At 33.6% G+C, this 25612-nt stretch overlaps 5 protein-coding genes across 8 annotated transcripts; 2 read left to right on the top strand and 3 right to left on the bottom strand.

The window, feature by feature from the left end:
• The first annotated feature begins 176 nt into the window (after positions 1 to 176).
• On the top strand, positions 177 to 2864 carry LOC123010999 (probable cytochrome P450 12c1, mitochondrial). Of its 3 annotated transcripts, none has more exons than XM_044408242.1 (11): positions 177 to 337; positions 387 to 753; positions 796 to 886; positions 931 to 1037; positions 1089 to 1321; positions 1375 to 1543; positions 1591 to 1747; positions 1798 to 2046; positions 2098 to 2313; positions 2361 to 2469; positions 2521 to 2863. In XM_044408242.1, the coding sequence occupies exons 2-10, from the start codon at positions 476 to 478 to the stop codon at positions 2466 to 2468; spliced, it is 1608 nt and encodes a 535-aa protein (XP_044264177.1). In that variant the 5' UTR covers positions 177 to 337; positions 387 to 475; the 3' UTR covers position 2469; positions 2521 to 2863. The 3 variants fall into 3 exon arrangements, with proteins under 3 accessions (XP_044264177.1, XP_044264179.1, XP_044264178.1); XM_044408243.1 differs by having other exon boundaries at positions 204 to 337; positions 468 to 753; positions 2521 to 2864; XM_044408244.1 differs by lacking the exons at positions 2361 to 2469; positions 2521 to 2863 and having other exon boundaries at positions 2102 to 2245.
• LOC123010998 (non-lysosomal glucosylceramidase) lies at positions 2491 to 5960 on the bottom strand. 2 transcript variants are annotated; one of them, XM_044408240.1, is made up of 13 exons: positions 5831 to 5960; positions 5504 to 5775; positions 5366 to 5454; positions 5139 to 5319; positions 4924 to 5080; positions 4696 to 4819; positions 4161 to 4644; positions 3965 to 4087; positions 3673 to 3917; positions 3356 to 3626; positions 3057 to 3303; positions 2815 to 3003; positions 2491 to 2766 (listed from the first exon to the last, which is right to left on the bottom strand). In XM_044408240.1, the coding sequence occupies exons 2-13, from the start codon at positions 5656 to 5658 to the stop codon at positions 2575 to 2577; spliced, it is 2457 nt and encodes an 818-aa protein (XP_044264175.1). In that variant the 5' UTR covers positions 5659 to 5775; positions 5831 to 5960; the 3' UTR covers positions 2491 to 2574. The 2 variants fall into 2 exon arrangements, with proteins under 2 accessions (XP_044264175.1, XP_044264176.1); XM_044408241.1 differs by lacking the exon at positions 5831 to 5960 and adding an exon at positions 5776 to 5794 and having other exon boundaries at positions 5504 to 5686.
• Positions 5901 to 6433, bottom strand: LOC123011000 (dolichyl-diphosphooligosaccharide--protein glycosyltransferase subunit DAD1). Its single transcript, XM_044408245.1, has 2 exons — positions 6138 to 6433; positions 5901 to 6081 (listed from the first exon to the last, which is right to left on the bottom strand). The coding sequence occupies exons 1-2, from the start codon at positions 6343 to 6345 to the stop codon at positions 5951 to 5953; spliced, it is 339 nt and encodes a 112-aa protein (XP_044264180.1). The 5' UTR covers positions 6346 to 6433; the 3' UTR covers positions 5901 to 5950.
• A 207-nt stretch (positions 6434 to 6640) lies between these two features.
• LOC123010976 (cyclin-dependent-like kinase 5) lies at positions 6641 to 8188 on the top strand. Its single transcript, XM_044408207.1, has 3 exons — positions 6641 to 7335; positions 7387 to 7541; positions 7594 to 8188. Exons 1-3 carry the CDS (start codon positions 6741 to 6743, stop codon positions 7738 to 7740), a joined length of 897 nt encoding a protein of 298 aa, XP_044264142.1. The 5' UTR covers positions 6641 to 6740; the 3' UTR covers positions 7741 to 8188.
• Positions 8189 to 10984: 2796 nt separating this feature from the next.
• LOC123011436 (E3 ubiquitin-protein ligase AMFR-like) lies at positions 10985 to 25317 on the bottom strand. The gene is made up of 8 exons (XM_044408857.1): positions 24847 to 25317; positions 15778 to 16035; positions 15578 to 15730; positions 13906 to 14246; positions 13744 to 13854; positions 13411 to 13690; positions 13119 to 13357; positions 10985 to 11594 (listed from the first exon to the last, which is right to left on the bottom strand). The coding sequence occupies exons 1-8, from the start codon at positions 25093 to 25095 to the stop codon at positions 11435 to 11437; spliced, it is 1791 nt and encodes a 596-aa protein (XP_044264792.1). The 5' UTR covers positions 25096 to 25317; the 3' UTR covers positions 10985 to 11434.
• Between the last annotated feature and the right edge of the window lie 295 nt (positions 25318 to 25612).

Genomic DNA, 25612 nt, shown 5'->3' with positions numbered 1-25612 from the left:
AAAATTTTTCGAAAATCGAAAATTTGAGTGCTTTATTAATGGCGTTAATGTAAAAAAAATAAAGCAAAAAATAAAGCAAGTGTGATTAAAAATATACAAAAGTTTTATCAGTTCACTTTTCGATATTATTTATCTTAAATTTATCATAATAAACAATTATTGCGAAATATGAATAGACAACGTCAAGTACTTTAGTACTTAAAGAATTAAACTGATAATAATATCTATCTTGTCTAATAATTTCTTAAAAAACAAAACTCTTTCAAAAAGAGTTTAGGTCTAATCAGTGAGTTCAGAGTGTTATCAACTAAGTAATTGTCAATTTAGTAATAAAAAGGTAAGACGAAAATTGAATAAATATTATAAATATTGTCTTTAACCTTCAGAGCCTATTAGTCAATAATAACCGACTATCACAGTCAAACAATAGTTGCGACAAACATCTGCACGAAAAATATCAATTTCAGGAGTTAAAATGTTAAAAACCAAATTAATGAACTTTGTCAATACTTCGCAAAAGATTTTGATGTCTACAAGAAGTGAAAATGTAATAAATCAGAAAAAATTGGAACATTACAAAAATTTAAACGCCTTGGAAAATAGTGATGTAATGCCTGAAGGGTGGGAAAAAGCCAAACCTTTCGATAGTCTCCCTGGGCCTAAACCACTACCATTTGTTGGGAATATATGGCGATTTCTGGTGCCGAAAATCGGTGATTTTTACGGAATCGATTTTCTGGACTTACACCAAATGTAAGAAAAATTATATTAATAAGTTTGCAATATTTTTTTTAGTTTTTATGAACGGTATGGAGATATTTCAATTCTTAAAGGCATGATTAACAACCCGATTGTAATGATATTTAACCCAAAAGACTATGAAACGGTTTGTTCATGAGTTTGAAATAAAAAATTCTAAATTAGTTTTAGTTGTTTAGAAATGAAGGTATTTGGCCGATCAGGAGGGGCCTTGCGTCTTTCCACGAGTATCGCAAATCAAAAAACGATATATTTCTAAATTCAGGCTTACTTCTTGAGTATGTAGTCGCCACTTTATAGAAAAATTAATAAAACGAATTGTTTCCTAGAGAAGGAGAAAACTGGTTCAAGATAAGATCAGTAGTTAATCAGATTTTGATGCAACCGAAAATTATTTCCCAGTACACAGACAAAATGAATTTAGTCGCTGACGAACTTGTTAATAATATTGCAAATTTGGTGGAACAGAGCGAAAATGGGGAAATGCCGGAAAATTTCCACAATGAACTGTACAAATGGTCTTTGGAGTCAGTCGGACTTGTAACCTTAGACACGCATTTAGGTGATTTCCCGAAATTTTCACTTTTTCAATTTGTTATTAATAAATAAAATCAGGGTGTTTAAAGAATGACTTAGATGAAAATTCAGAACCGCAGAAACTAATAAGGAGTACTTTGGAAATGTTTAAATTGATGCACAAACTCGATGTCTTGCCTTCATTTCATAATTATATAAGTACGCCGTCTTGGAGAAAATTTGTCCAAGTGATGGATTTTATCGCCGAGTAATTAATTATTTAATTGTTTAAATACACGTTAATACAAATTTTAGGACAAATGTGAAATATGTAAATCAAGTTTTAGATAAATTAGAAAAAGGTGAATCAACAAATACCGAAATACCGAGTGTTTTAGAAAAATTGCTAAAAATTGACCGAAATATCGCCGTGACTATGTCTGTAGATATGATGATAGCGGGAATAGACACCGTAGGACTTCAAAATATCGAAAGAATTGCCTAATTATCTTTTACTTTTAGACAGGAAGAATTTTAGGAGCTGCTATGTATTTCTTGGGCAAAAATCGCTCAGCACAGGAAAAACTACGATCCGAATCTATTTCTCTTCTCAAAACTAAAGATCAACCAGTAACCAACGAGGTTTTAAAAAAGGCCCCTTATCTTAAAGCTGTAATTAAGGAAACTATGCGTTTAGCACCTATTGGAATTGGAAATTTGCGAACGACTGTTAAAAATTTAGTCTTGGGAGGATACCAAATTCCAAAAGGGGTAAAACTACTTACTGTTTTATACTCATCTTTTGCTAAGCTACTGTTTTAGACAGATGTGGTAACAAGCAATTTATTTTTGTGTAGAAACGATGAATATTTTTCAAGAGCTAAAGAGTTTATACCCGAGCGATGGCTTTCGACAACTTTCGGGGAGTTGTCGAAGAAAAATACAAATCCTTTTATTTTTGCCCCATTTGGTTACGGGCCAAGGAGTTGCGTTGGAAAGAGAATGGCAAATTTGGAGATAGAAGTGGCGCTTTTTAAAGTAAAAAAAAAAAACATTTTCTTGCTAAAATTTTCATTTTTTTTCAGATTATAAGAAACTTCGAGTTAAATTGGCCACATCAAGACATGGTTTTTAAAACCAAACTATTGTATGGGATGACGGACCCTTTGAAAATTCAGGTCAAGTCTGCATAAGGTAATAAAAAAAAACAAAAACCCTTTTGTAACACTTTATTAACGATTTTAGAAATTACAAATTTGAAAAAAAGGCGCAAAAAACTAACTAATGAATGTGCTTCAATTAATTTATATTTTTATTAAATTTATCAATAGCCATCTGCATTGACCATATACTCAGGGGTCGCATATAACCGATCGCTCTATAATACTTGACAGGGTATAAGGCTTCTGGGGTATCGAAAGAGAGTCCAAATCGTTCACTCATCGACTTATACATTCCCCCAGCCGTATTGAAAGCCTCAGTTTTCATTCCCTGTAACAAAACCAATTAAAAACTTTTCTTTGAAAAAAATATTCGTACTTCTTGAAGCATGCTGGCAGCTAAGGCATACGTAACCCCCGTCCACACCTCCTGACTTTGAATAGTAAACTTATCAATAACCCCGTCAATAAACCCATTAACAGCCCCCATCCGACCGTCACAAAACGACTGAACGTTATTTTCGTATATTGTTTTTAAACTCGTTTTAACCCGATCTTGCGGAAACACCTGCAATTAGGTACTTTTGATTAAAATCTTTCCAAAGTCGTTCCTTGAGATACCTCATAATTAAATCCGCAACTCCTAAGATACCACTGGCCGCATAACTGATCAGCCATAATTGACCGACACTCTTTATCTGAACAGTCAAAATTGTAACACTTTCCGTTCCACAATTTCCGTTCGAACGCCGCTTTGCCTTTATCCAACAATTCCTGAAACTTTTCTTTATCTTTGGGTTTTTGTAAAGCGTCTGCTATTTTAGTCATGGCAAACAGTGCGGCCAACCACAACCCTCCGCAATACGCACTTGAAATAAATTTGTTAGCATCAGGGGGCGTCCCAATTTTGAGTAAAATACCTAGCACCTGTCATAACCCAAGTATCAAAAGTTTGATCCGGACTTCCAGAATTTTCGATAAGGCCGTCTCCATCTATGTCAAAATCCATACTTTTATGCATCACTGTGTAACACGCATTGTACATATCGTTCAAATATCCAACAGATCGGTCATCAAGACCTGTTATAAAAGCATCCCTGAACACTTGCAAAACAAACTTTGAATTCAAGTCACGCCATTGGCTTACGTCATGGATAGGATACGAATTAAGTAAAATGAACGGTTCTTCCCCTAAGTGATAAATGAGTATGTAATATAAAAAAATCGGGTATTTTACCAGGATCTCCAATATCGTGTGGTACAGTATTTGGTACTTTCCTCTCGCACACTTCCCCGTCATATAACATTTTAATTTTATCCGGAATTTCAGTAAAAATGGCGTCTCGCATGTCATACTGTAAGATAGATTGGAGCAAAGGAAAGTTTAAAACAAATGAAAATGAAGCATAAAAATGAACATCGTAAGTATTGTACATTCTGTACTCGTGGCCTTCCAACAACGCAAATTTACCGTGCTCAAGTCTAAAACAGTTGAACTAACATGACTTAAGTCACCAATTAAGACTAACCTGGGGTCGTTTTTCGGCAATTTTTTAGCTTCCTGTTCGTCTAAAATGACCCAAATTGCCCCACCGTCACTGATGTAGTAACTCTCATTAAACAGGGCTGATTTGTACCAATCGGGCAAATTTCTAGAAAAACTCAAATTAGAAAAGGCCCTTCTTAATGAAAAATACAAATCGGAATGGACTATTGTAGACTTACTCATCGTCGAGAATACGTTTTTGCCAATCATGAATCGCCCGTTCCCAGTTGTGGTAATTCTCAAACGCGTATCGCACGATCCTCAGGCCGGTGTTGTCGCCTTCAAAATGCTTTGTGTAGTATCTTGTGTATTTTTTCTGTTTTTTGGGAAACTGCACCGACGGCATGTCCCACACTAAGGTCATTTCTGACGTTATAGTATTGCCGGCTTGGATTGTGACTTTTGTGGCGATACCACAGGCCATTTCTCCGAAAATCTGGCCATAATTCTTATCGCTGATTTTATCGAAACTGCCGTTGTTTTTAAGTTGGATCCAAGGTTGGATACCGTCCGAATTTGGATCGAAATAAAGACACTTGGAAATGTCGATCTGGGGGTTTGTTTTGGCGGCGAGGGAGTAAGAACATTGCATTTTATCGATGGTGTGATAAAGAATGACGCCTTCAGAGTCAGTAAGAGTGAAGGCCTTTGAACTACAGGTTGCTAAGGGCGAGAAAAATTAAAAATTGGGTTGTTTTGCGATTAAAGTCGTACATGCTCTGTCGCGGGATTTATCACCGACGCCGTTCTTGAAAGTAAAGGCTATTGTGACGGTTCTGTCCTCCTCTGAGATGTTTTTCACGTCCCAGACGAAGACTGCACAGGGCAGGGAACTATCCTGGAATATGGTTTTAACTTTGTAATATCGCAGCTTAAATCGGGATAATTATGTTGAATTCGACTTTTTCTTTGTCAATCAATTTGCATTTTTTAATTAAGTACCTTGTAATTATGAGGAATAATTGGGGTAATTTGCCTACAAGTCAACATGACGCCATATTTTGATAAGTCATACTCAGTCCACGATCTTGGGTAAAGTCCAGTATAAAAACACTCTGAACCGTCAATTAGGCTTTCCCAACTTTTTAAACTCTTTGTCCTTTGGTAAAAAAAAATATTTACGACCTGCCATTACGACAAAAATTAAGAATACATACGGAAATGTTGATAAAAGACTATGAAAAATGGTTTCATTATGCCCGTCTTTGATTGTAACAATAAATTGGTTGGCATCGACTGTGTTATACTCGTAAAGTCCTGGTTTGAGTTGAAACCGGCAAAATTCACCCCGATATCCCCTTCCAATCGTTCCGCAACCGATCCCACCGATGGGGACACCTAAAAACCCTTTTAAAACTTTTATTTATTTTTTCATTCAAAGTACCGTAAATTTGTTTCGCTCTCAAAGTATGTACGTAATCCATAACAATCGACTTTCCCATAATTTTATGAACAATATAATACCAAATGTACCTAAAAAAGGCTCATTGTTTGGAAAAACATAAAACTAACCTCAAATTACCTCAAAACTAGTGGTAACATATCCCAAATTAACCGAAGACCGGGTTTAAAACCTTGAGACCGGTTTTCAGGATAAGTGTGATTTAGGCGCACTTTTAGGCCGTAATTGGGAACTTCTGTGACACATTTTTGGGGAGGACTATCGCTAGTACTCATTTTTGATGGATGACTGATCAGAAATGTACTGTAAATTTGGGAACGTTGTACAAATATAAAACTGACAATTCCAAGTGTTATCAGTGATTTATCGCAAAAATATTCCGAATATATTACCTAGATTAAAGAACGTAAAACTAATAAAGTTGAGTAAACTGTTTTCTCAACTTACATTTTTATGTATTTGGTGGTTACTGCACGTTAAGGTTACAAACAATGGAGAAAAAGAAATCACTCAAAACTGTAACTTTTTGCAATTTATTGAAATTATCTCATTTTACAAAATACATTATTAACCAATGAAATTCATTACGACTAAATGTAAGACCACGTGAGCGAAAATAAAGTCAGCAAAACCCCTCTCTGGGCTTATTCCGGCAAATTGATTCTTGTTTTCTGGATTTACTTGCAGTCTTAAACACACTAAAAGAATTAATTATTAAAAAAAAAAAACTGAAAATTAAGACTAATGTTATTACCTGCCAAGACAAAACTACTAACACAAGAAATAAATCCACTAAGAAAAGAATTAAAGGGAAAAGTACCCACAAGACAGCAATAAACAAATTGGACGATACCGGTTAATAAAATGTACAACAAATAAGCATCAATACATTTCAGTTTCTTTGGTGTTTTTGAATTATATTCATTGAAAAATTTGGCAATAACTGAAGTCACCTGTGGCATTTTGAAGATAGGTATTTTTTGATTCAAAGAGCTTTTTTTAATTAAATTGACACGCTGTCAATTGTGACAAGTGGACACAGTGTTGCCAATCGGACCAAGAAAATGGCTCTTGGAATCTTGGCTAATGCCACTAACATTAGGGTTTTACTTGTTAAAATAGAATTTTAAAACTTATAAAAGCGTAATAGTAGAATTCTCTAATAAAGTTTAAAAATTTTAATGTTTCATTTATAATTATTTTAACAAAAAATAAGAAAGAAACAATGTTGCCAATATCCTAACGTCTAAGTTCTCCATATTTTAAGTGGCAAAAACATAAAAACAAACATAACCCCCAAATAGTACAGAAAATTCGAATATAGTGGTTGATTCTGCTATCCGAAAACCTTTTCGCGATGCAGAAGTATGAAAAGTTGGAGAAAATCGGCGAGGGCACATACGGCACCGTTTTCAAAGCAAAAAACCGCGAAACACATGAAATCGTAGCCCTCAAAAGAGTGCGCTTGGACGACGATGACGAGGGGGTACCATCTTCAGCCTTACGCGAAATATGCTTACTGAAGGAACTTAAACACAAAAACATCGTCCGCTTGTACGATGTCTTGCACAGTGATAAGAAATTGACTCTAGTTTTTGAACACTGTGATCAAGATCTCAAGAAGTATTTTGATAGCTTAAACGGTGATATTGATCTAGACGTAGTTAAATCCTTCATGTACCAGTTATTAAGAGGTCTAGCGTTTTGTCATAGTCATAATGTGTTACACAGAGACCTGAAACCACAAAATTTGCTCATCAACAAGAACGGCGAGTTGAAATTGGCCGATTTCGGGTTAGCGAGGGCTTTCGGGATTCCGGTGAAGTGTTATTCGGCCGAAGTGGTGACCTTGTGGTACCGGCCTCCCGATGTCTTGTTTGGGGCCAAATTGTACACTACGTCGATTGATATGTGGTCAGCAGGGTGTATTTTTGCGGAATTGGCCAATGCCGGTATGTGTTCTTAACTCAAAAATAAATGTTTTTTTAATTTGCATTAACTAGGTCGGCCGTTATTTCCGGGTTCTGACGTTGATGACCAATTGAGGCGGATTTTTAAATTATTGGGGACCCCCACTGAAGAGACTTGGAGCGGAATGACTCAACTTCCGGATTATAAACCGTTTCCACTTTATCAGCCTAACATGAGCTTATCTCAGGTCTGATTTTTAGTACGTATTTTATCAAAAATTAAATTAAATTAAATTTCAGGTTGTGCCTAAATTAGGGAACAGAGGTCGAGATCTTTTACAAAGACTACTAGTTTGTAACCCCATGGGAAGGATGTCCGCAGATGACGCCATGGCGCACTCTTATTTCAGTGATTTAAATCCTGCAATTAAAAATGACCGATGCTAACTTATTTTTTACTTAATTTTAAAACGTTCGTTGTCTAGTCATAACCAAGTTATTTTTATCTTGTTTATTTGGGGTGTACAACAGGTACACTGACCGGCATAATTATTGCATCATTTAAAATTTAAGAAAATGTCAAATTATCAAAATCACCGCTAATTTCCGAGAGACAACAATAAAAAACTGAGCTTTCCAAACTCGAGGAGGCAATACCAGGTATTAGGGGTTGCCTACGAATGTAAGAAAAGGTTATATAAACTAAAGAACTGATCCGCACGGAATTCACTTTTTTGTTTCATAACTTAACGTTAGTTACAGCTTGTTCCAAGTCTGGTGGCCAACTGACGTTGTCAAAAATGACTGAATTTTGACACTAAACATATGTTTACTATTAAAAAAATATTGTTCATAGGCGTCGTATGAAATAATATTTCAAAACCACTCTGTTATTCTTTAAAAAATTATAATAAGTAGGTACTCATACATAAGATGAAGAATGATGAACAAATTATTAAGTTGTTAACGCATGAAAAGAATTTTCAAAAATGGTATTCCTAACAATCCTTGTCTTCAAAATTTTTAGAGAAAAAAAAGTACGCCCATGTATTTTTTTATCTTAACCAGGTGGGCGCACACCAAGTGTCTTTTCTGTCACTGTCAGTTCGCCACCAGATATGGAATAAGCTCTAGTTAATTAATTAATTTTTGATGCATTTATTTTTTTAACCACAAGCACTCTATAAAGAGACTTTATTCCACACTTTATATGCGTATCAAGTATCACTTTATCCACTAGTGGAATAAAGTGAGTTTATTCCACTGTTAAGAATCAGCGCACCGCGTAACAGCTTACTACGTTTAACCGAAAGCACATTTGGCGTGACGTTTAAATATCAGTTTAATTTTTAATTAAGTTTGGAATAATTTGGGCCTGTGATTGTGGATAAAACGTTATATTGCAATCGTGTGTTAGTCGCGTTTTATCCACGCAAGAATGTTTAACCGCGAGAACATCAGTTCGAGCGGTTAATTTTCTTAAGTGGATAAAACGCGACTAACACACGATTGCAATATAACGTTTTATCCTAACACATTCTTACAATAAATAACTATTAAGCGCTATTTCAATAAAAAATCACTTTTCCCATGTGATGCGATAATTTTGCCGGTGAGTGTATTTATACATTGCGACTTTTCTATTGCCACTTTAGCAATGAAATAGGTCACAATAACTTATTTTCTCTGTGAAAGAAGAATCTAAATAGTGCCATAATGACATAACAAAAACGGTGGTATCATATATGTTGCTTCATAAGAAAAAAACATTGTGAAAAGTGACCACCAAATGGCAATTGATAAGTCCCAAGATATACTATTTTTTATTAGTAAATACTTTAAAATTATTTTTTTTGACGCTAATCACTTTTATATTGAAACAAATTGTTTTATAGGAATAAACAATTCGAGTTAGGTAAAGGTTTTTTGTGCCAGTCTAAGAAGACTGGTGCGTGGGTTTAACTTGAGTAATGGAAAAAAAAATATTGCTAGCGCGGATTTTTCTCTCGTGGTCGTGGGTATCTTGTTGGGCTCCGCCGATCTTCTATAAGAAAAGATCGCTTACCTTTGAGGGCTATTCTGCGACGTAATCCGTTGGATCACTCACACACGAAATAAAACTCAGGCTTCAGCAAAACCAGCCCGTTTATTAATGAATTTAGAACAAAAATGAAAAGAAATAACAAAAAAAAAAGAACTTGGAATTAAACAAAAATTGTTAAATGATCTCGTAGATTAATCTCGTCGTAGACTACTCGAAGTCGGAATCAAACAAGTACTGACTAAGTAATGAAATTTTGAAATTAGGAAAGGTCGTCTTCGACGAGGATTTTAAAAGCATCCGCGATTCTAAGAAGTGACCACATGTTCCCAACCGGATGACGAGCCCTTCGACCGTTAGAGGCGGTCGTCGGGGGTGGTCAAACAAATCCAAAAAAGGCTGTACTAATTTGGACATATTTATGTTTTCCTGGACATGAAATTTATTGAAAAATAACTAAACTAAAGTGTCGGTCTTCCGAGAACGAAGTCGAGACGACACTTGTCTGTTGAAATAATGTACTATTGTTTGTAACGGTCAAAACGTTGAAGGAAACCAAAATTACAGGTCAACCCCTATAATCCGAACTAATTGTTACAAAGGCTTCTTTGGAATAGCCATTTTTCGAATTAAATTTTTATAATTCAAACAATTAAACAATGGAAGTATGTGTATGTATTAAAAATGTATAATTTTATTGTACATGAGATTAAGTCTAATTGCCCTGCCTCTTGGGACTTCTTCTTTTCTAAAAGAACGATAGATACGATGATCTTGTAGAAAATTTCCGGTTTTAATAAGTTTGGTCAGTAAGAAGAGACAAGCATACCACATATGGAGCCATTTTACAAAAAGTGGGGATAATTGTTATCGCTGTTCGTATTATCGACTTATCGAGTACAAATCCCGATTATAGCTCGATAGACTCGCTGTTTGGATTGAAGAGGTTTTACTGTGTATTGCATAGTCTGTGAAAACAGTGGAAGAGATAATAATACCTAGATAAAATGTATTTTTTAAATAATTTATTCCAGCAATACTAAGCACAATAACAAAGATTAGGAGATTGACAGGACACGTAAGTACGACGAAATAAGTAACTGATATACTTTGGCCCTTAGATATCTGGCACACAATATGTTTGCATGGCAATTACGTATTTCCTATATCGAAATATAACTAGACAGTTCTATATATAATAAAGAGAACATGCACTTTTTCCACTTCATAATAATATAAAATACATGTTCAACCTGCGAGGTTTCCCTCGGTTCTGAGCATTTTAATTATACACAAAAATTCAGGCCGGACGTATAAGTAAACATAACAAAAACATTAAAACATAGCAAAATAAAGCATGAATCTATAACTTAATACAAAAAAGTGAAAGTATCACACGGAAATACTAAGAGTCAGTCTTTTATCACAATGTACACTACAAACTTAATCAAAATTCAAGTGCAATCTGACCAAAGCCTTTAAAAATATTTTCATTCAGGGCAAGGTTCACCAGATCCGATTGGTGAGACTAGCTCTAACGATGTGACACCGCTAAGTGGTGACTAAGTTTTATTAAACTTTGATTAAGGAACATTAGTTCGTTTAAAAAGACAGTTATTTAATTCATCTAAAAACAAAGAACATAAAAAATCTCAGATAAAACAAATTTTATCACTCGGAAAATGACTAATCGACGTCAATTCAATTTCAGACTAATAAATATCTTAAACCTACTTAATAACTTATAACATGAATTTGATACAAATTTACAAACTCCATAACAACTTAGGTATCCTTAAAAATATCTAAACTGCCATTACAAAATGATTTGTCTTCAATAAATATATATTTAAAACACGTTTCCGTTTTTTCAGTTTAGATTCACAATCCCTTGAGCCTAGCGTTCGAAAATAAAACAAATACAATCCTGCAAGTTAATTCAAATTTTTAAATAATGTTATCTAGACATTTATTGTTAATATCTAAATATAGCAGTATTTTAACTGCAGATATCTTCAATGTACACTTTAACAATTTGTTACATCTGGGACAACTTTGTCAAGACAGATTTCTCCCCTAAAAATTATTTTCGTAAATACTTCAACTTTGAAGCTCCACTTTTGCAGCGGCGGCGGCCTTTTGTTTCTCGATGTAGCGTTTTCTAGCGCTTTGAATCAAATTTTCTTTGCGTCTGTGAAGAATTTTCTCGCGTTCCGACGAAGATTTCGAAAATCTACTCCCCAAACTGCTTGTATCTTCACTGAAAAAGCATGACTATGAAAATATTTTCTGTATGTAATCAGTAAATAAATATAATTGTGATATACGTATAACTGCCCAAGATATACAGTATGTCCCCGGATTGGGTTTACAAGAGGAAAAAAAATATCTTTGATTTTACACCAAAACTGCAAAGGAAAAACATTTTTTGCTTCACCTGAAACGAGCAAATCTGTACTTAAAACTTCATTATTCTGATTCAGTGAAAAGAGAAGTTATTTTTTTTCTTGATTTTCGACTTAGAATACTTTTTCTCTGTTTTTAAGTCCTACACTGGCGGACACGGAATTTTTGACATCAAATTTATGTCAGTTCAAAAAATGTCAATGTAAGTCACGCTTTATTGTCATTATGATTGACGTTTGAAACTAAAATTTGAAAATCTTAGTTGTTTGGCGTCGATTTTCCGAAACAATAATGCCAGCAATAAATGCTTTTTTATAAGTTCAATAAATAATTTTGATTTGTTGTCCTTTTTTCTCTAGTTATCAAGATAAAAATTACAAAAACTGAAAGTGAGGTTAGTTTTCTAAAGCCCGTTTTACATTTTTATATCAGTTGAATGACAAATCGTCCATAATTCCGTGTCCGCCAGTGTATCACATTGGCGGTTTTATTTATTTAACAACTATATGTCACTTTGACAATTAATTTATTAATTAAATAATGATAATTCTTGTTGACTTTGTTTCTTATCCTAAAGCTGTTTCTTTGAGTTGCCATTTATTAAAATTATGTTTTTCACAAACATTTTTGTTATTTAACTTGCCTAAACTCATTTGTCAAAGTGACATCATTGTCAAAATAATAAAACCGCCAATGTGATAAGACTTAAAAAACAGAGAAAAATTATTTAATTAAGTCCAAAATCAAGAGAAAAATTACTTTTCTTTCTAGTGAGTTAGAATAATGATGTTTTAATTACAGATTTGCTGGTTTCAGATAAAGCAGTTCTGGTGTAAAATCAAAGATAATTTTTTCTCCTCTTGTAAACTCCATCCGGGGACATACTGTAGAATCAGTGAAATATTTCATTGAAGATTTGGCTGTTTCGCCTTTACGTTTAGTGTTCCTGAACTTTGAACCTGAACACTAAACATAAAGGCGAAACAGCTTTAACACACATGGAAATTTGCAAATTATCGAATTTATACTATCTCACGGTGCTAATCCTAAAGTGCCATGCTCCCAATCTATCTTAATCTTTATGATGAGGACGGAGAATTTTCCCTTATGCACGCCGTTAAGAAAATTTCGCGTGAAAATAAAGAAAAAAGCCAGTTATTTGACGGTCTCAAATTAGATTACAGATTACAGATTACACAATCAGTGGGACATTAGAATTTAGGGAGTTTCGTTTCTGTTTTGCATTATTAATTAGTTTCATTGTTTTAACGAATTTCACGATGATAATAAGACACACTTCAGCATTTTTCTTTTAATTTCATGCACTTACCTTATCAATAAATGGCATTTTCTTATTATCTATTTTTACAGTACTTACGTTTCAACCGTGTCCACATTAAACTCGTCCCAATTCCTCTGTTGCGAAGCGGTATCACAGCTAGCTTGCCACACCGACATCGCCCTATTCGCAGTCGGGACAACCTCCGGCTCCCTATACATAGTCGGTGCTACCAACCTTCCATCCAAGACATTTTCAATCGTGATTTCCACAGATCTTGTTACTCTGAGATCGCTAATAATCGTCGATATCGGAATATGTGGAAACAATTGCTGCACCTATCAAAACACAATCAGCCTTTTTTTTTTTGTTTCTTTTGAAATCAACTCACTTGACGAGCCATCGCGTCTAATTGCGAATTAGATGCCGGTGCATTATCTTGCCGCATAAGTTGAGCATGACTCACTTCGACGGAAAAACTCGGTAACCAAGAAACGTATCTCGAACCGTCGAAATGGAAGAAATGATTGAGTTGGCGACGTTGAGGCTGAGGAGCGTCCACTTGCAAATCAGGAGGATCGATTCTCGACGTTGAAGGAGTTTGAATGTTGAGTGCTAGACGACAAGTTGGACAGGAAGTGTCTTGTTCCAACCACGACAATAAACAAGTGCTGAAAAAAAAACAAATAAAATGTTTCCTTCAAAATATTTGAATATAACTTACTTGTGAAACAAATGAGTACACGGTAACTTCCTCGCCGATTCCATTTTTTCCCAACAGATGGCGCAGTTATCGGAATTAGCGGCTAATTCTTCGGACGACGCCATTGGGTAACTAAACCGAAACGTTATTATTTTCTAAGAATGATTAATAACGTAAACATACTTCTGTTCGAGATGATTCCTGACCCACAGATAATTTCTGTGTTTTTTGTAGCGTCGTTGAATTTCATGGAATAAATATCTCAACTGCATACAAATTACTAGACTAGCCATCGACAGAAAAATATTACTCCAAACTAGCATATGAAGATGATGAACGAAATCGATTATTAAAGCTGTCAGTTCAAAACTCAATTCCGTGTAATAAGCAATGGGACCTCGTTTTTCCCAGACTCGATTCTCATCGTTCGCATTGACTGAAGACGCGCCTTCTTGTCGCATGTCGTACAGATGCAAAGCGTAGCGAATTATCACATGCAGAGTACGAATACTCAATAAAACAACCTGAAAATAAGAAAGAAAATACTCGGACCATATAACAACGAAAAATTATGTCTAGAAGGCTGTGAAATATTTGTAGCCAATATAAATTAGAAATAATCAATTCAGGTGACAACCGCATTGTCAGTGTCACTTTGTCACAATTCATTGTGGTTATAGAGACAAAGTCATAGTCTTCTATAGAGATAAATTTGCTCGATTCAAGTATGGTACCTACTAATACATCATACAAACACATAGTAATTATTTATAAAAATAGAAATTCATCACTATGATAACTGGATTAAAGCGGTTGGAAAACATCCAATTATCACTAGAAAAAATTGCATTCGTGAGAAATAAACTGTAATCAGAATCACTAATTACCTCTACGAAACTATATTGTCCTAACAGAAACAATTAGAATTAAAATTAATTATTCATGGGTTAAATGAAACGCGTCTTATGAGTTAATTAAAACTTTATACGAAACATTTAGGTGATTAAACGCTAAATTATTCCGTACGTCTATAGAAAAAAATCGTTCAATCCAAATTGCAAATCTTACACCATTAAATTGTATGAAATAAAATATCTACGTCTTGCAACTATTGACGTCAGTGATATATTTTCTGATTTATTAAGACCATCATTAGTATTTTTTAAATAAATAACCACAACAAGTAGAAAAAACAATTTAAAAATTATGAAACATAAATGAGTAAATTTTTAATTATATGTTGATTCATACACCTACCTAATTTATGTTTATAAATTCGAGTAAATAACTTTTAAAATGACTAAAACTTCGATATTAAAATGCTGCAATAAACACCCACAACACCCAGGTTTAAAATTTTGCAAACTTGTTACTCTCTACTGAACTAAAGAGTGAATTATTACTCATGTTCGAAAGTTTAAAGGTTACTAAAATAATGTAAAAACTTAGGCATTCAAAATTCAAAAATTACAAACTTACAGCCTGTTTCATCTGAACATAATGGATGTTTTTTTAATTTGGCGTCAAAGGTAGCCATGAAAGTTTAATTCTGAACGAACCATGGAATTGAAAGTTATTTCGAGGGCAAGCAAACGACTGATAAACAAAAAACTTTTCACTCTGGAAATGTTGATATTGGCAATAAATGTTAAAGTTATTTCATCTGTTGTAACAAAATGTCATCAGGGTAAAAATCGTGTTTTTCCTATTGAAAACACCATAATAGAAACAAATTACATAAATCATTGTCGTCTCCAAGACTTGGAGATTTGGAATCCAAGTTGAAGTTCGTTGCAGGTGGCGTCTTAAGCAATAAAACATGCATGATGCATAATCTACGTAAGAAATTACATACCTCAGCAGACATGAAAGCAAACGTATTAAATCCGCCAAAGAATCCCACAAAAACCGACACTAGCAGCATGAAGCCCGACAGTGCGAAAATGCCACCCAATAAGGCCAAAAGCTTCACATGACTCCACAACGGCGTGGTCGGCGAAAAAGACAGCTGAAAAAATTCGGTTATTTGCGAATAAGAGAAACACCGGTACTTACATATTCAAATCTGTCTTTGCTGAGCTGGGAAAGTAGATGCAGAAATCCCAAAAGGGAAAACCATGAGCACCACAGCAACACCTCATCGATGTATTGAACGTTGATGATTCCGAATACAAAAATGAATTTATAAAATACAAAATTCCAAAATTTATCTTTGAGATGTTGCTGTTCGGAGACGCGTAATTCGCCAAACACCAACTTCTGGACAGCGGTACCGATGAGAATCAGCCAACAGAAAGCCATGTTGATCATGGTCTGGAAATAAGAAATTGCTTCAATTGGATGTTTCGAAAGCTAATCAAGCCGACTTTTTTCGATTATTGTTTCCACTCGGTGTAAAGTAACTAGTGGGTCAGGGATTTCGAGTTCGTTTAACTCGCCGCAGTTCATTTTCCTTTGAGATTGAAAATTACTATTTTGTTGGTTGAAGAAATGGTACCACAAAAAATTAGATATTTTTTATAGATTAGCTCGTTTTGGTAATATTATGTAATCTTTCGAAAAATAATGAGCTTAGTATTCTTGGTTCTGCTTCTGATGAAGCAACGAAAACATGGCACCATAATAAGAATATTCAATAATAAACTCACTTAAATGTGAATCACTTAAATTTTTATTTATTTGTACAGATAATAGACTTGGTTATCCTAATAATGATAGTAATTTAACATGAGAAGAAGATCAATTGATTTCCGAATTTAAAACAACTTATTTATCTATTATAACTGAGGAGCAGACTTTCAAAAAGAAAAATATGAGGCTTACTGGATACTTGAGGTAAAAAATGTTTCACAAAAACACTTCTACTGCAATACTGCAAATATTTTTTAAATTGTATTTAAAAATTCTACTCCTAAAACACGTATATTTCGTCCCATTCTTATCGCCACACTGGCAACGTCGCAACTGCATTTTTTGAGGTGAAATAAGTCAGAAACATTTGATTACTATGTAAAAGAAGAACCTGTGTTACAACTGAACCCTCCCTACTGACAAATTTTGAACCAGAAAATACATTGTGAAAAGTGACAGAAGTGGCGATAGAGAAGTTCCGAGATATATCTATGTATTTATTTTATTTCATAATAATAGTAAAACCTGGATTCAAACCATAACTTACCCCGCATAATACTAGGAATCAAAAATAATTTGAATATTACCTGTGCCAAAGCCACCGCCACCCAGGCAACGTCGCAATCATAATGTCAATAAAGAGTGACTAATTGAAATGACATTTTTTGAATTGACATAGGTAAATTTTGTGTTTAAAAAAATATGTGTCCGCAATTGTACATTTTGTGATAGGTGATATAAAAAGTTTCTGAGCAAATTATTAAAAACTATAATGTCAAACTTAATGCAAGCAGTCTTTCGAGTAAGTATGCTTTTCTTTCATAACAAAGCAAACATGTGTAACAACATAGTTGTTAACGTTGCTACAACAATACAACAATAAGCATGGATAAAAACAAATAATAATCAAGTCTCACAAAAAAATATCTTGACATTTTTTAACCTAGATTCAAATCATTTTGAAGTCAAGTCCAAGGAATTCTGTTACTGTATATGTAAATATTTTTTTAGGTTTGTCGCCTACAAATCATTCAGCCAATTAATTATACAGGGTGTTTCACATAACTTTACGAGGCTTGCGCCTAATGTACGCACCCAAATATACAAAAGTCACAGAACACTGGATACAAAAAGTACACATTTAATTATTTAATTTTTGGAAACCCATGACAGTAGTTGTCAAACTAACCATTGTTTCATTAATAGTTATAAACTGCAGTTTTTCAGAAACAATTATCATTTGTTCTATCAAGAGACGGTATGAATATGATTGTAGTTTATCTATTTTAATCACTAACTAACTGAAAACGTTGTAATTTTTAAAAGGGTGAACAAACTAGAGAAGATTATCCACTTTTTCAAAATTTGTAATCGAGTTCGTATCGGAATATGTATTATTGATTGCATCTTACAGGCGCAGGCCTCTAAAATTATGTGAAACACCCTGTAACTAATTTATTAAAAACGGCTCATTGCGTACATATATTAACTATTTTGTTTCTCAATTACTGAATTTTACGGACGTTTAACATGCACTAAACGCTAATATCACAACAAAGAAAACCGATTGATTTCTTAGCAAAAAAGCAGCACAAGTATGAAAGTTTTCTAATCTAAACAAACAACGATCCACGAATCCGTTTCTACATTTAACAAAACATAACACCACGATAACAACAATAATTAGGTACTCTCATTAATCGCCCTACCGATCGAAAAATCGCCATCATCACATCATTAATCCATCGCAAGTCAGATCCACAAATCCACTCTAAGAAATGCCACATAATTTATGCCGAAAGTGCACAAAAACCTTCCAGACAATTGTCATCTCGCTTTAACACTCCCACGACATATTTCATCAAAGATCCCATTCTGGATTTAGCAAGCGCTCCGAAATTAGGTCATGTTTGCATCACTTAATCGAAAAATAATGAGAGAGTACCTTCTCTGCGATTTTTCTCCAAGTAATTAAAATTAAATTAAAAGAAAAATAACAACAGCACTTGAACTTCTATTCAGGCAAGAGCCTTGAGATTTTTTACTGCATTAAGTGCAACGAGGAGATGATCACGTATTTCAGGATTTTCAAGGCGCCTGAAACGGTACTGGTCTTCCGTAAACGGCTACAGGTTTTCACCTGATGCCTGTGTTCGACTCGCGTAAAGTAAAAAAAAATAAAGATCGGATAGGAAGAAAAGAAAGATTTATCAATGTAGTATGTATATACAGAGTGGATTTTTTAACTGGAATAAAATTCATAATTTGAATATAAGCGATTTTTGTAAGAAATCCTGAAACAGGTCGATTTTTATTTTTCCTTGCGCATCATTTGACACATGGTTTTTGTTTATCTGCTTTCTGAAATGCACAGCCACCTATAACTTCTTTTTAAATGACAAGTTACACCTCGTTTGAAAGGTCGTTTTGCAAAGAATCGTAGAGGGAGGCTATGTTAGATTTTTGGTCGAGCTGCAAACACCTTTTACGACCTTTTTTGAATCTCCCGCATAAATGTGTAATCAGTGCGCAAGTCAAAAGTTCTTTTTCGAATCAGTTGATATAATGGGCGTCTTATTGTGTCCGTCTTTTCCACGTTGTCTTTTGATTTTTGTGTTTATTAACTTTGGTTTAACAGTTTTTTTAAACAATCTGCCAAGTTTTAAGTTTTAGTGTTAATTCTTAATGTTAATCGGTGGTGTATTTAGTTAACTGAATGTAAAAAAACATTGACTACACCACTGCATCCAAATTGATAGTGGGGAAAAAAGCTTGAGCGCGCACTTTCAAAAGGATCATAAAAGGTGTTTGCTCATGACACACGTTTTCAGTGCTTATGCTCCCTCCAGTTGTTTCTCCCTCCACGCAAAGAATACAATGTACTATTAATTTTCTGATTATTTTCAAAGTCTACGTGATAAAAAATAAAACCAATCTTATAAGATGAATCCTATATGATGCAACAAATATGTATTTAAAATGGATATCGTTCCTTTCCATGAATTTTATTCCAGTTCAAAATTCCACTCTGTATGTATAACAGATTGACAGATTAATCAAACAATGAAAATAAAAATACGACAGATTGATTTAAATCCATTCGAATTTCGAGAATAGTCGGAATTTTTCTTCTCTCTAACCATAAATTCAAAATTATCATACGCACTTAAAGTTAAAGCTAGATCTAGAATTTGATTCGTTGAGATGATTACATAAACAAAACCTTCACTTTATACTATTTCAACAATTTTTATTAAATAAATAAATTGTTAATAAATAAAAAAATAAATGTTTACTCCATTTGACATTGTAAAATCGTTCTAACCAAAGTTTTCGCGGCAATTACATATTATATATTTATATAATATTTTCGCCGCAGACTCCAATAAATAACTATTAAATGAAATGATTTGTTATGTATTTTTGATTACTCTAATCTAGATTCAGATTTCCAACTTTGGGAAGGATGAATAAAATAATTTCGCCAAGCCTTTATTTAAAAATAAAAAAAGTTGATTTTACAATAGTATATTAAAAAACAAGTGTCACAAACACTCATGTGATACGAGTAGCTTGTGACACAAGCTCGCGGTGACGAAAAATGAAAAAACCTAAAATAATATTTCTTTAATAGCTCCTACATCCTTTGCCAAATCGATATCCTCTTTATAAACAATGTAATAAAAAAAAGGTATCATTCTTTTAAATGACAATTTAAGAAATGGAACTATTGCACTAAATTCTACCAAAATGAAAATTTAAAATTGTGGCTACAATTTAACATAATTTAGTTATGCAGTCTCAAACAATACTTTTATTTAAGTTGGCCATGAAAATTTTTCCTGTTGCCAATTTCAAGCTTTTCTCTGGAACAATAATAATTACTCCTTGGACATTTCACTGTAAACAATAAACAAAAAGATTGGCACAAGCCCGAATTGGCAAACACGTGTAAATAATAAAATTCGCTGGCACGTCCTTTTGGTCCTTCTTTCGAATTTAACGTCATCGAATCTAGTCATAGACGTATGTTGTTGTATCATAACTACAGCATCAGATTTTTTTCAAAATATTATTAGACAGGTAACCATCGAAAAAGGTGGTATTTATAAACCGGGTGGTGCTAAAAATACTAGATTGTCGAGTAACGAAGCGAAAACGTCACTTAGAAAAGATTATTTTTTCTACTTGCCAGATTGGAGTGGTTCCAAGCTACTGCAGTTATTCCCATTTTTTCATTTCTTTTAACTGACATATTTTTGAGTTTATGTAACAGTGAAACAAAAAACTTGAAACTTCGTTATTTTTTATGTTAGAGAAAGTTCCCGTGGAAAAAATTAAAATTCGTACAAGTCTGAAGAATTATTACGAATGTTGTTAGATCTGTAATTATACATGTTTTAATTTTAGATTCTCTTATGATTAAGATTTAACAAAGGTCGCTAAGACCATTAACATAAACATGTAAAGGTTTCGTGTTTGAAACTGAGCAAAAGTTAGAATCGAAACAACAAATTTTACCTATTTTGATGAAATTTTTTATCGAAAAGACGAAATTAAAAATAAATAAAGCCCGAGTTCGTGCTTCTGCCTTTTGATAAATAACTCGCTTCAATCGTGTGAATTTTCAACGCTTCCATACCGAACATTATTCCATGCTCTATTTATAAATATCACAAACCAATCTATTGAAACTTAAATGCAACTACGTACTATTAAGTAAAATTAAAATTCGAATAAATTAACAATTTCTTTGGTAATTAGTAATTACTCTCGCACATGTGACGTGTCTATAAAAACAATCGACAATTATAACAATAACATCAAGCAAATTTTTTCCTCCACAAAAAAGTGAACTACATACCTAGAACTCGACTTAAATATTTCAACCTTGAACGCTTTTATTTCCTCCAATTTTATTACAAATAATGTTTTATTGCAAACTAATCGAGAGTTGCTCTTTTAAAATAAAATCACAAACTATACCTAAAGTTATGTTAGATTTTTTACACAAAATGCGTAACATATTATCATTTTTGTTATTTTATATGCAATTTTATTACACCTAGTTAAAAATAGATATCAACATATAATTCGTGAGTCATTGATAAGAGAATCGAACCACCTACAGTACTTTGTTCCATGATTCAGCTTTTGACAGAACGTAGTGCCATTTAATTTTTTAACCGTCTGAGTGAACAATTAATTCGAAAACAACATTCTCGCTGTGCACGATTTGAAGGACAAGCGTCTGGTTTAATCTCAACTTAAAAATAATGCTAAAAAATAAACGCAAAGTGGCTAAAAATAAAATAGCACCGAGATATTTAAAAATTTGTTTAAAGATTTTTTAATCGACAAGTCTACATATAAATTTATTAACAACAAATGATAATGATTTTATGAAAATGGGGATTACCCAGAAAACTGCTAAAAGATAACAGACTGGTTTTAATTATTAGATTTAAATTGCCACTCGGTTTCGCCATTTAATGGACCGAAACTTTGTGTAACTTTATACAGGTGTCTCAGAACTCGCACCCCAGAGAAAAATTTCAATTAAGATAAGATGGATATCATGGAAAAAATGTTTAAAAAATTCTACCAGTTAAAATTTTTTGACATTTGACATTTTTTTATGTCTATTTAATGATACTGATGATCTTGTATTATGTGTTTTTTTTCCACTTCCACATCTAAAACACGGATTATCGTATATGTTTCCGTGACGCTAAGTGACCTTTTATATACATCTTGACAAGCCGTGACTAATATGCGAATTAGTTACGTTGCTAATAGCAACTGTCGTATTTTCAACGGAAATAAATAGTCAAAGTGCAAAATTTAAACCCATAACTTCGAAATTTTTATAGATAGATTTTTTTTTTACATTTTTTCATGTTCCTGGTATCTAACCTTACAGGGCATTTTTCTCTGGGGCGGAAGTTTTGGCACATCCTGTATTTTGTAATGGTTTACATTTGTACTACAAGTGATGATAAATTTTGTTTACTATTTTATACTAAACAATCTTAAAGTAGAAGTAAAGACTGTTTTTTTCATTATGCATGTGAATTAATTGATAACACGAATACGTACTTATGGCTATCACTTTTCAACATTTATTTTGTAAACAGTCCTGTTGCTCTGTCGCTATAGAATACGTATTTGGGTAAGGTGGGTCACGCTATTTATCTCACTTTAACAAATGCGATTAAAGTAACGCAGAGCTAGTGACATACGTCAAAAGTGTACTTTGCGGTCACGTATAGTCCGTTTATTTATTATATGCGTATGGATCAATTAATAATTCGAAAAACGTACTTATAGCTATCTTTTTTCAACATTTGTAAACAACCTCGCTGCTCTGTCGCTACGTATTTGTGTAAAATCGGTCAGGCTATTTATCACCCTTTAACAAATGTGATTAAAGTAACGCAGAGCTAGTGACGTACGCCAAGTGTATCTTGCCGTCAAGTAGGTCATTTGTGATTTCATTTATAATGGAAAAAACTGTTTTGAGGGTAATATTTATAATTTATACCCTCTATATCATTTTAACAATCATAATTGAAGGCCTTACTGTTAAAACGTGATAAACCACATAATCAAATTATTGAGAAATACGACTTGAGTTTCAGATAAATTTATGAAATTAATATTTTGATATTGTAGCTCCTAGGTTTTTTGATAAATGCAGTAACTCAGACAGTAACCTCCACAAATCTTTTGGAAAATACCCAAACTCGTGACTTTGTGGCTTGTCTAAAGTCTTGATGTCATTGTAAAAAAATGTGTAGATTGTCACGTTTTTGCAATAACCCCTTCAATTAATTCAAGTCCTATAAAACCTAAAACCAGAGAGAGAAACTTTCAATTACCACTTTAGTACCATTTCTAAATGTTAGAAGCTGTCAAATGGCAAAAACAAACAGAGGTCATGTCGTCGTGTTCTTGATTCACACTACCCCCACCAGCAAATAAATTAAAAATCGACAATAATGAAATTTTCTCTTATAAACATAGTTTCACAATTTTTAGCACATTTTTTAACAACTTTTAGCAAATGATAATTCTTCGTTTGTCTATTTCTATGTTTCACAATTTTCTCAAACTGTAAACAGTAACAAAAGCACCACAACAATAAACAATTAATAATGAAACTCTATAAAATTGTCATCTCGAAAAATTGTAGGAAGACTCCTACTTGGAACAGCATACACCATTCAAAATTAATTTCCTTCGATTAAAATAGATTTGTTATAATTGGGAATACCTAAGAACTATAATAATGTTATTGCTTATTTACTATGACCTGGAAGTGACTTCGACACGTGTATAGCTTCATTTGACACTAAAAATGGGAAAACATTATTTAAAAAAATCTTATGGGGAAACAATCAAGTATCTGCAATTAACAACTATTCGACCTTCTGCATACATTAATTACGTTTCACTCTTTTATCTATACTTCCTAATTGAAGAAATAAACCAAACCTACCCCAAATCACCTTGAAAGTTGACAAAATCGATTTTATTACGTCCAAACGAGTTTCGGAAAAATTAAAGCCTTGCTTTCAAAAAGAATAAAACGGCACATTGCATGTCAAAACCTTAATTTGGTAATCGCAAATGATTGTTATTAGAAAAACTTTCAAACGATTGTGGAATTATGTGAAATATCGACTGAGTAACAACATGAGCAAAAAATATACCACGTCTCAATGAAATTTCTAAGTTAAATAGAAATCAAGAAGGCTGACGATTTCATAGCACTCTGAACCCATTTTGGCATCGTTTTGATCCACCCTCCCCTACCAAAATTTGCTTTAGCCGACAACAAAATTTAAATCAAACATTTGTTTTTGACGTATGTAGACAATTACGAGCCCTTTGTTTTGAAACAGGTCGATGAACAAAGCATTTACTTATTAAATTACTTGTGCAGGATGAGGAGCAGTCGTTTGTGATAATTTTATTAAAGTCTAATTGAATGATATGAATAATTAGCATTGCATTGTGAAATTTAAACATGAGGGCTGAGATTGAAAAATTCAATCGAGAATCTGGGTCTCTCCCAGATGATTGAACAAATTTTAGAAAATTGCAAATAAAATATGAGGCAGCCCGGACTTAATGATGAGATCGGAGTCTTGAAATTCTTATTTAATATGATGATTTATGTCGCTTCGAAAATGTGAAGTCATTAACAATTTAATAAGAAATCTTTGGATAGCGGGACAGTTACTTTATTCAGTAACGCTTCTGATGCATAAAGAATTAATTAAAAATGAGAAATTGATTCGATTTTAAATTACAACTGATTGACGAGGTCTTGAGGAAAATTAATTTTTGTCGTATTAAGTAGCGACATACCTTTTGACGGCCAGTTCTATTTATTTCGTGGAATGCAATTTACGGTAATTTTATCTCATGATTGCGCCATACTTTCCGGTTATCCGGAAAAATCCGGGTGCATCAGCCGGCACTTACCCACACACAGACGGGCTCCCTGATCATAACACTGAACACGTCGGAGACAAACTGTCCCATGGTCCTGCCATGGGGTACAGAGGCGTTGCTCTTGTTCGAGTCTTTGAGGTCTTCTGAGACGACCCCCCAGTCGGGATCTTTGATCACCTGTGTGGCGTAGTAGATGCACGCCGAAAGGGCCAAGACGCTGCCCGCGGAATACATCCGCAGATTGGGCACAGGCAACCGGTCGAGCAAAATCACTGGCATATTGTCACTGTTTACAAACACGATATGTCACAAATTACAACGCGACTCTTACGCGGCTTGTCAAAGATGAATTGGGGCGCGACGATAACATAGTGCAGAGTCGCGGGCGCCAACGATTTGTCACTGGAGATTTGGTGCGCTTCGGGCCACGTTACTTTTGATTACACACTGGTACGTGATAGTTAATTTTATACTTGTATTGATCATGTGGTGCGCCTACTGGTTGGGCCGCCACTGATGCACCTGTCAAATTTCAGGATAAAACAGGGCTCTATAAGCTAAGTGGCAAATTTTAACAAAATTTATTCATTTCAGAGCAAAGACCATGGTTTTATCGTAGGAATACTTTAACCACCTGTTTGTTTTTACTAACACAGTATATTCTTCAATTTTTTTTTATATTTGACAAATTCACTGCGTTTGTATAATTGGTTGCCTATCGATAACATCAAAACTACTAATCCAAAAAGAATATATTTAAATTTGACGGTCATGATTTGATATTTAATAAAAGAAA

The sequence above is a fragment of the Tribolium madens genome, unplaced genomic scaffold (assembly GCF_015345945.1).
Source record: "Tribolium madens isolate multiple individuals breed KSU strain unplaced genomic scaffold, Tmad_KSU_1.1 Scaffold_91;HRSCAF=231;Tcas5.2_LG7, whole genome shotgun sequence".
NCBI classification, from domain to species: Eukaryota; Metazoa; Arthropoda; class Insecta; order Coleoptera; family Tenebrionidae; genus Tribolium; species Tribolium madens.
This window is presented reverse-complemented; position numbering and strand designations above follow the sequence as displayed.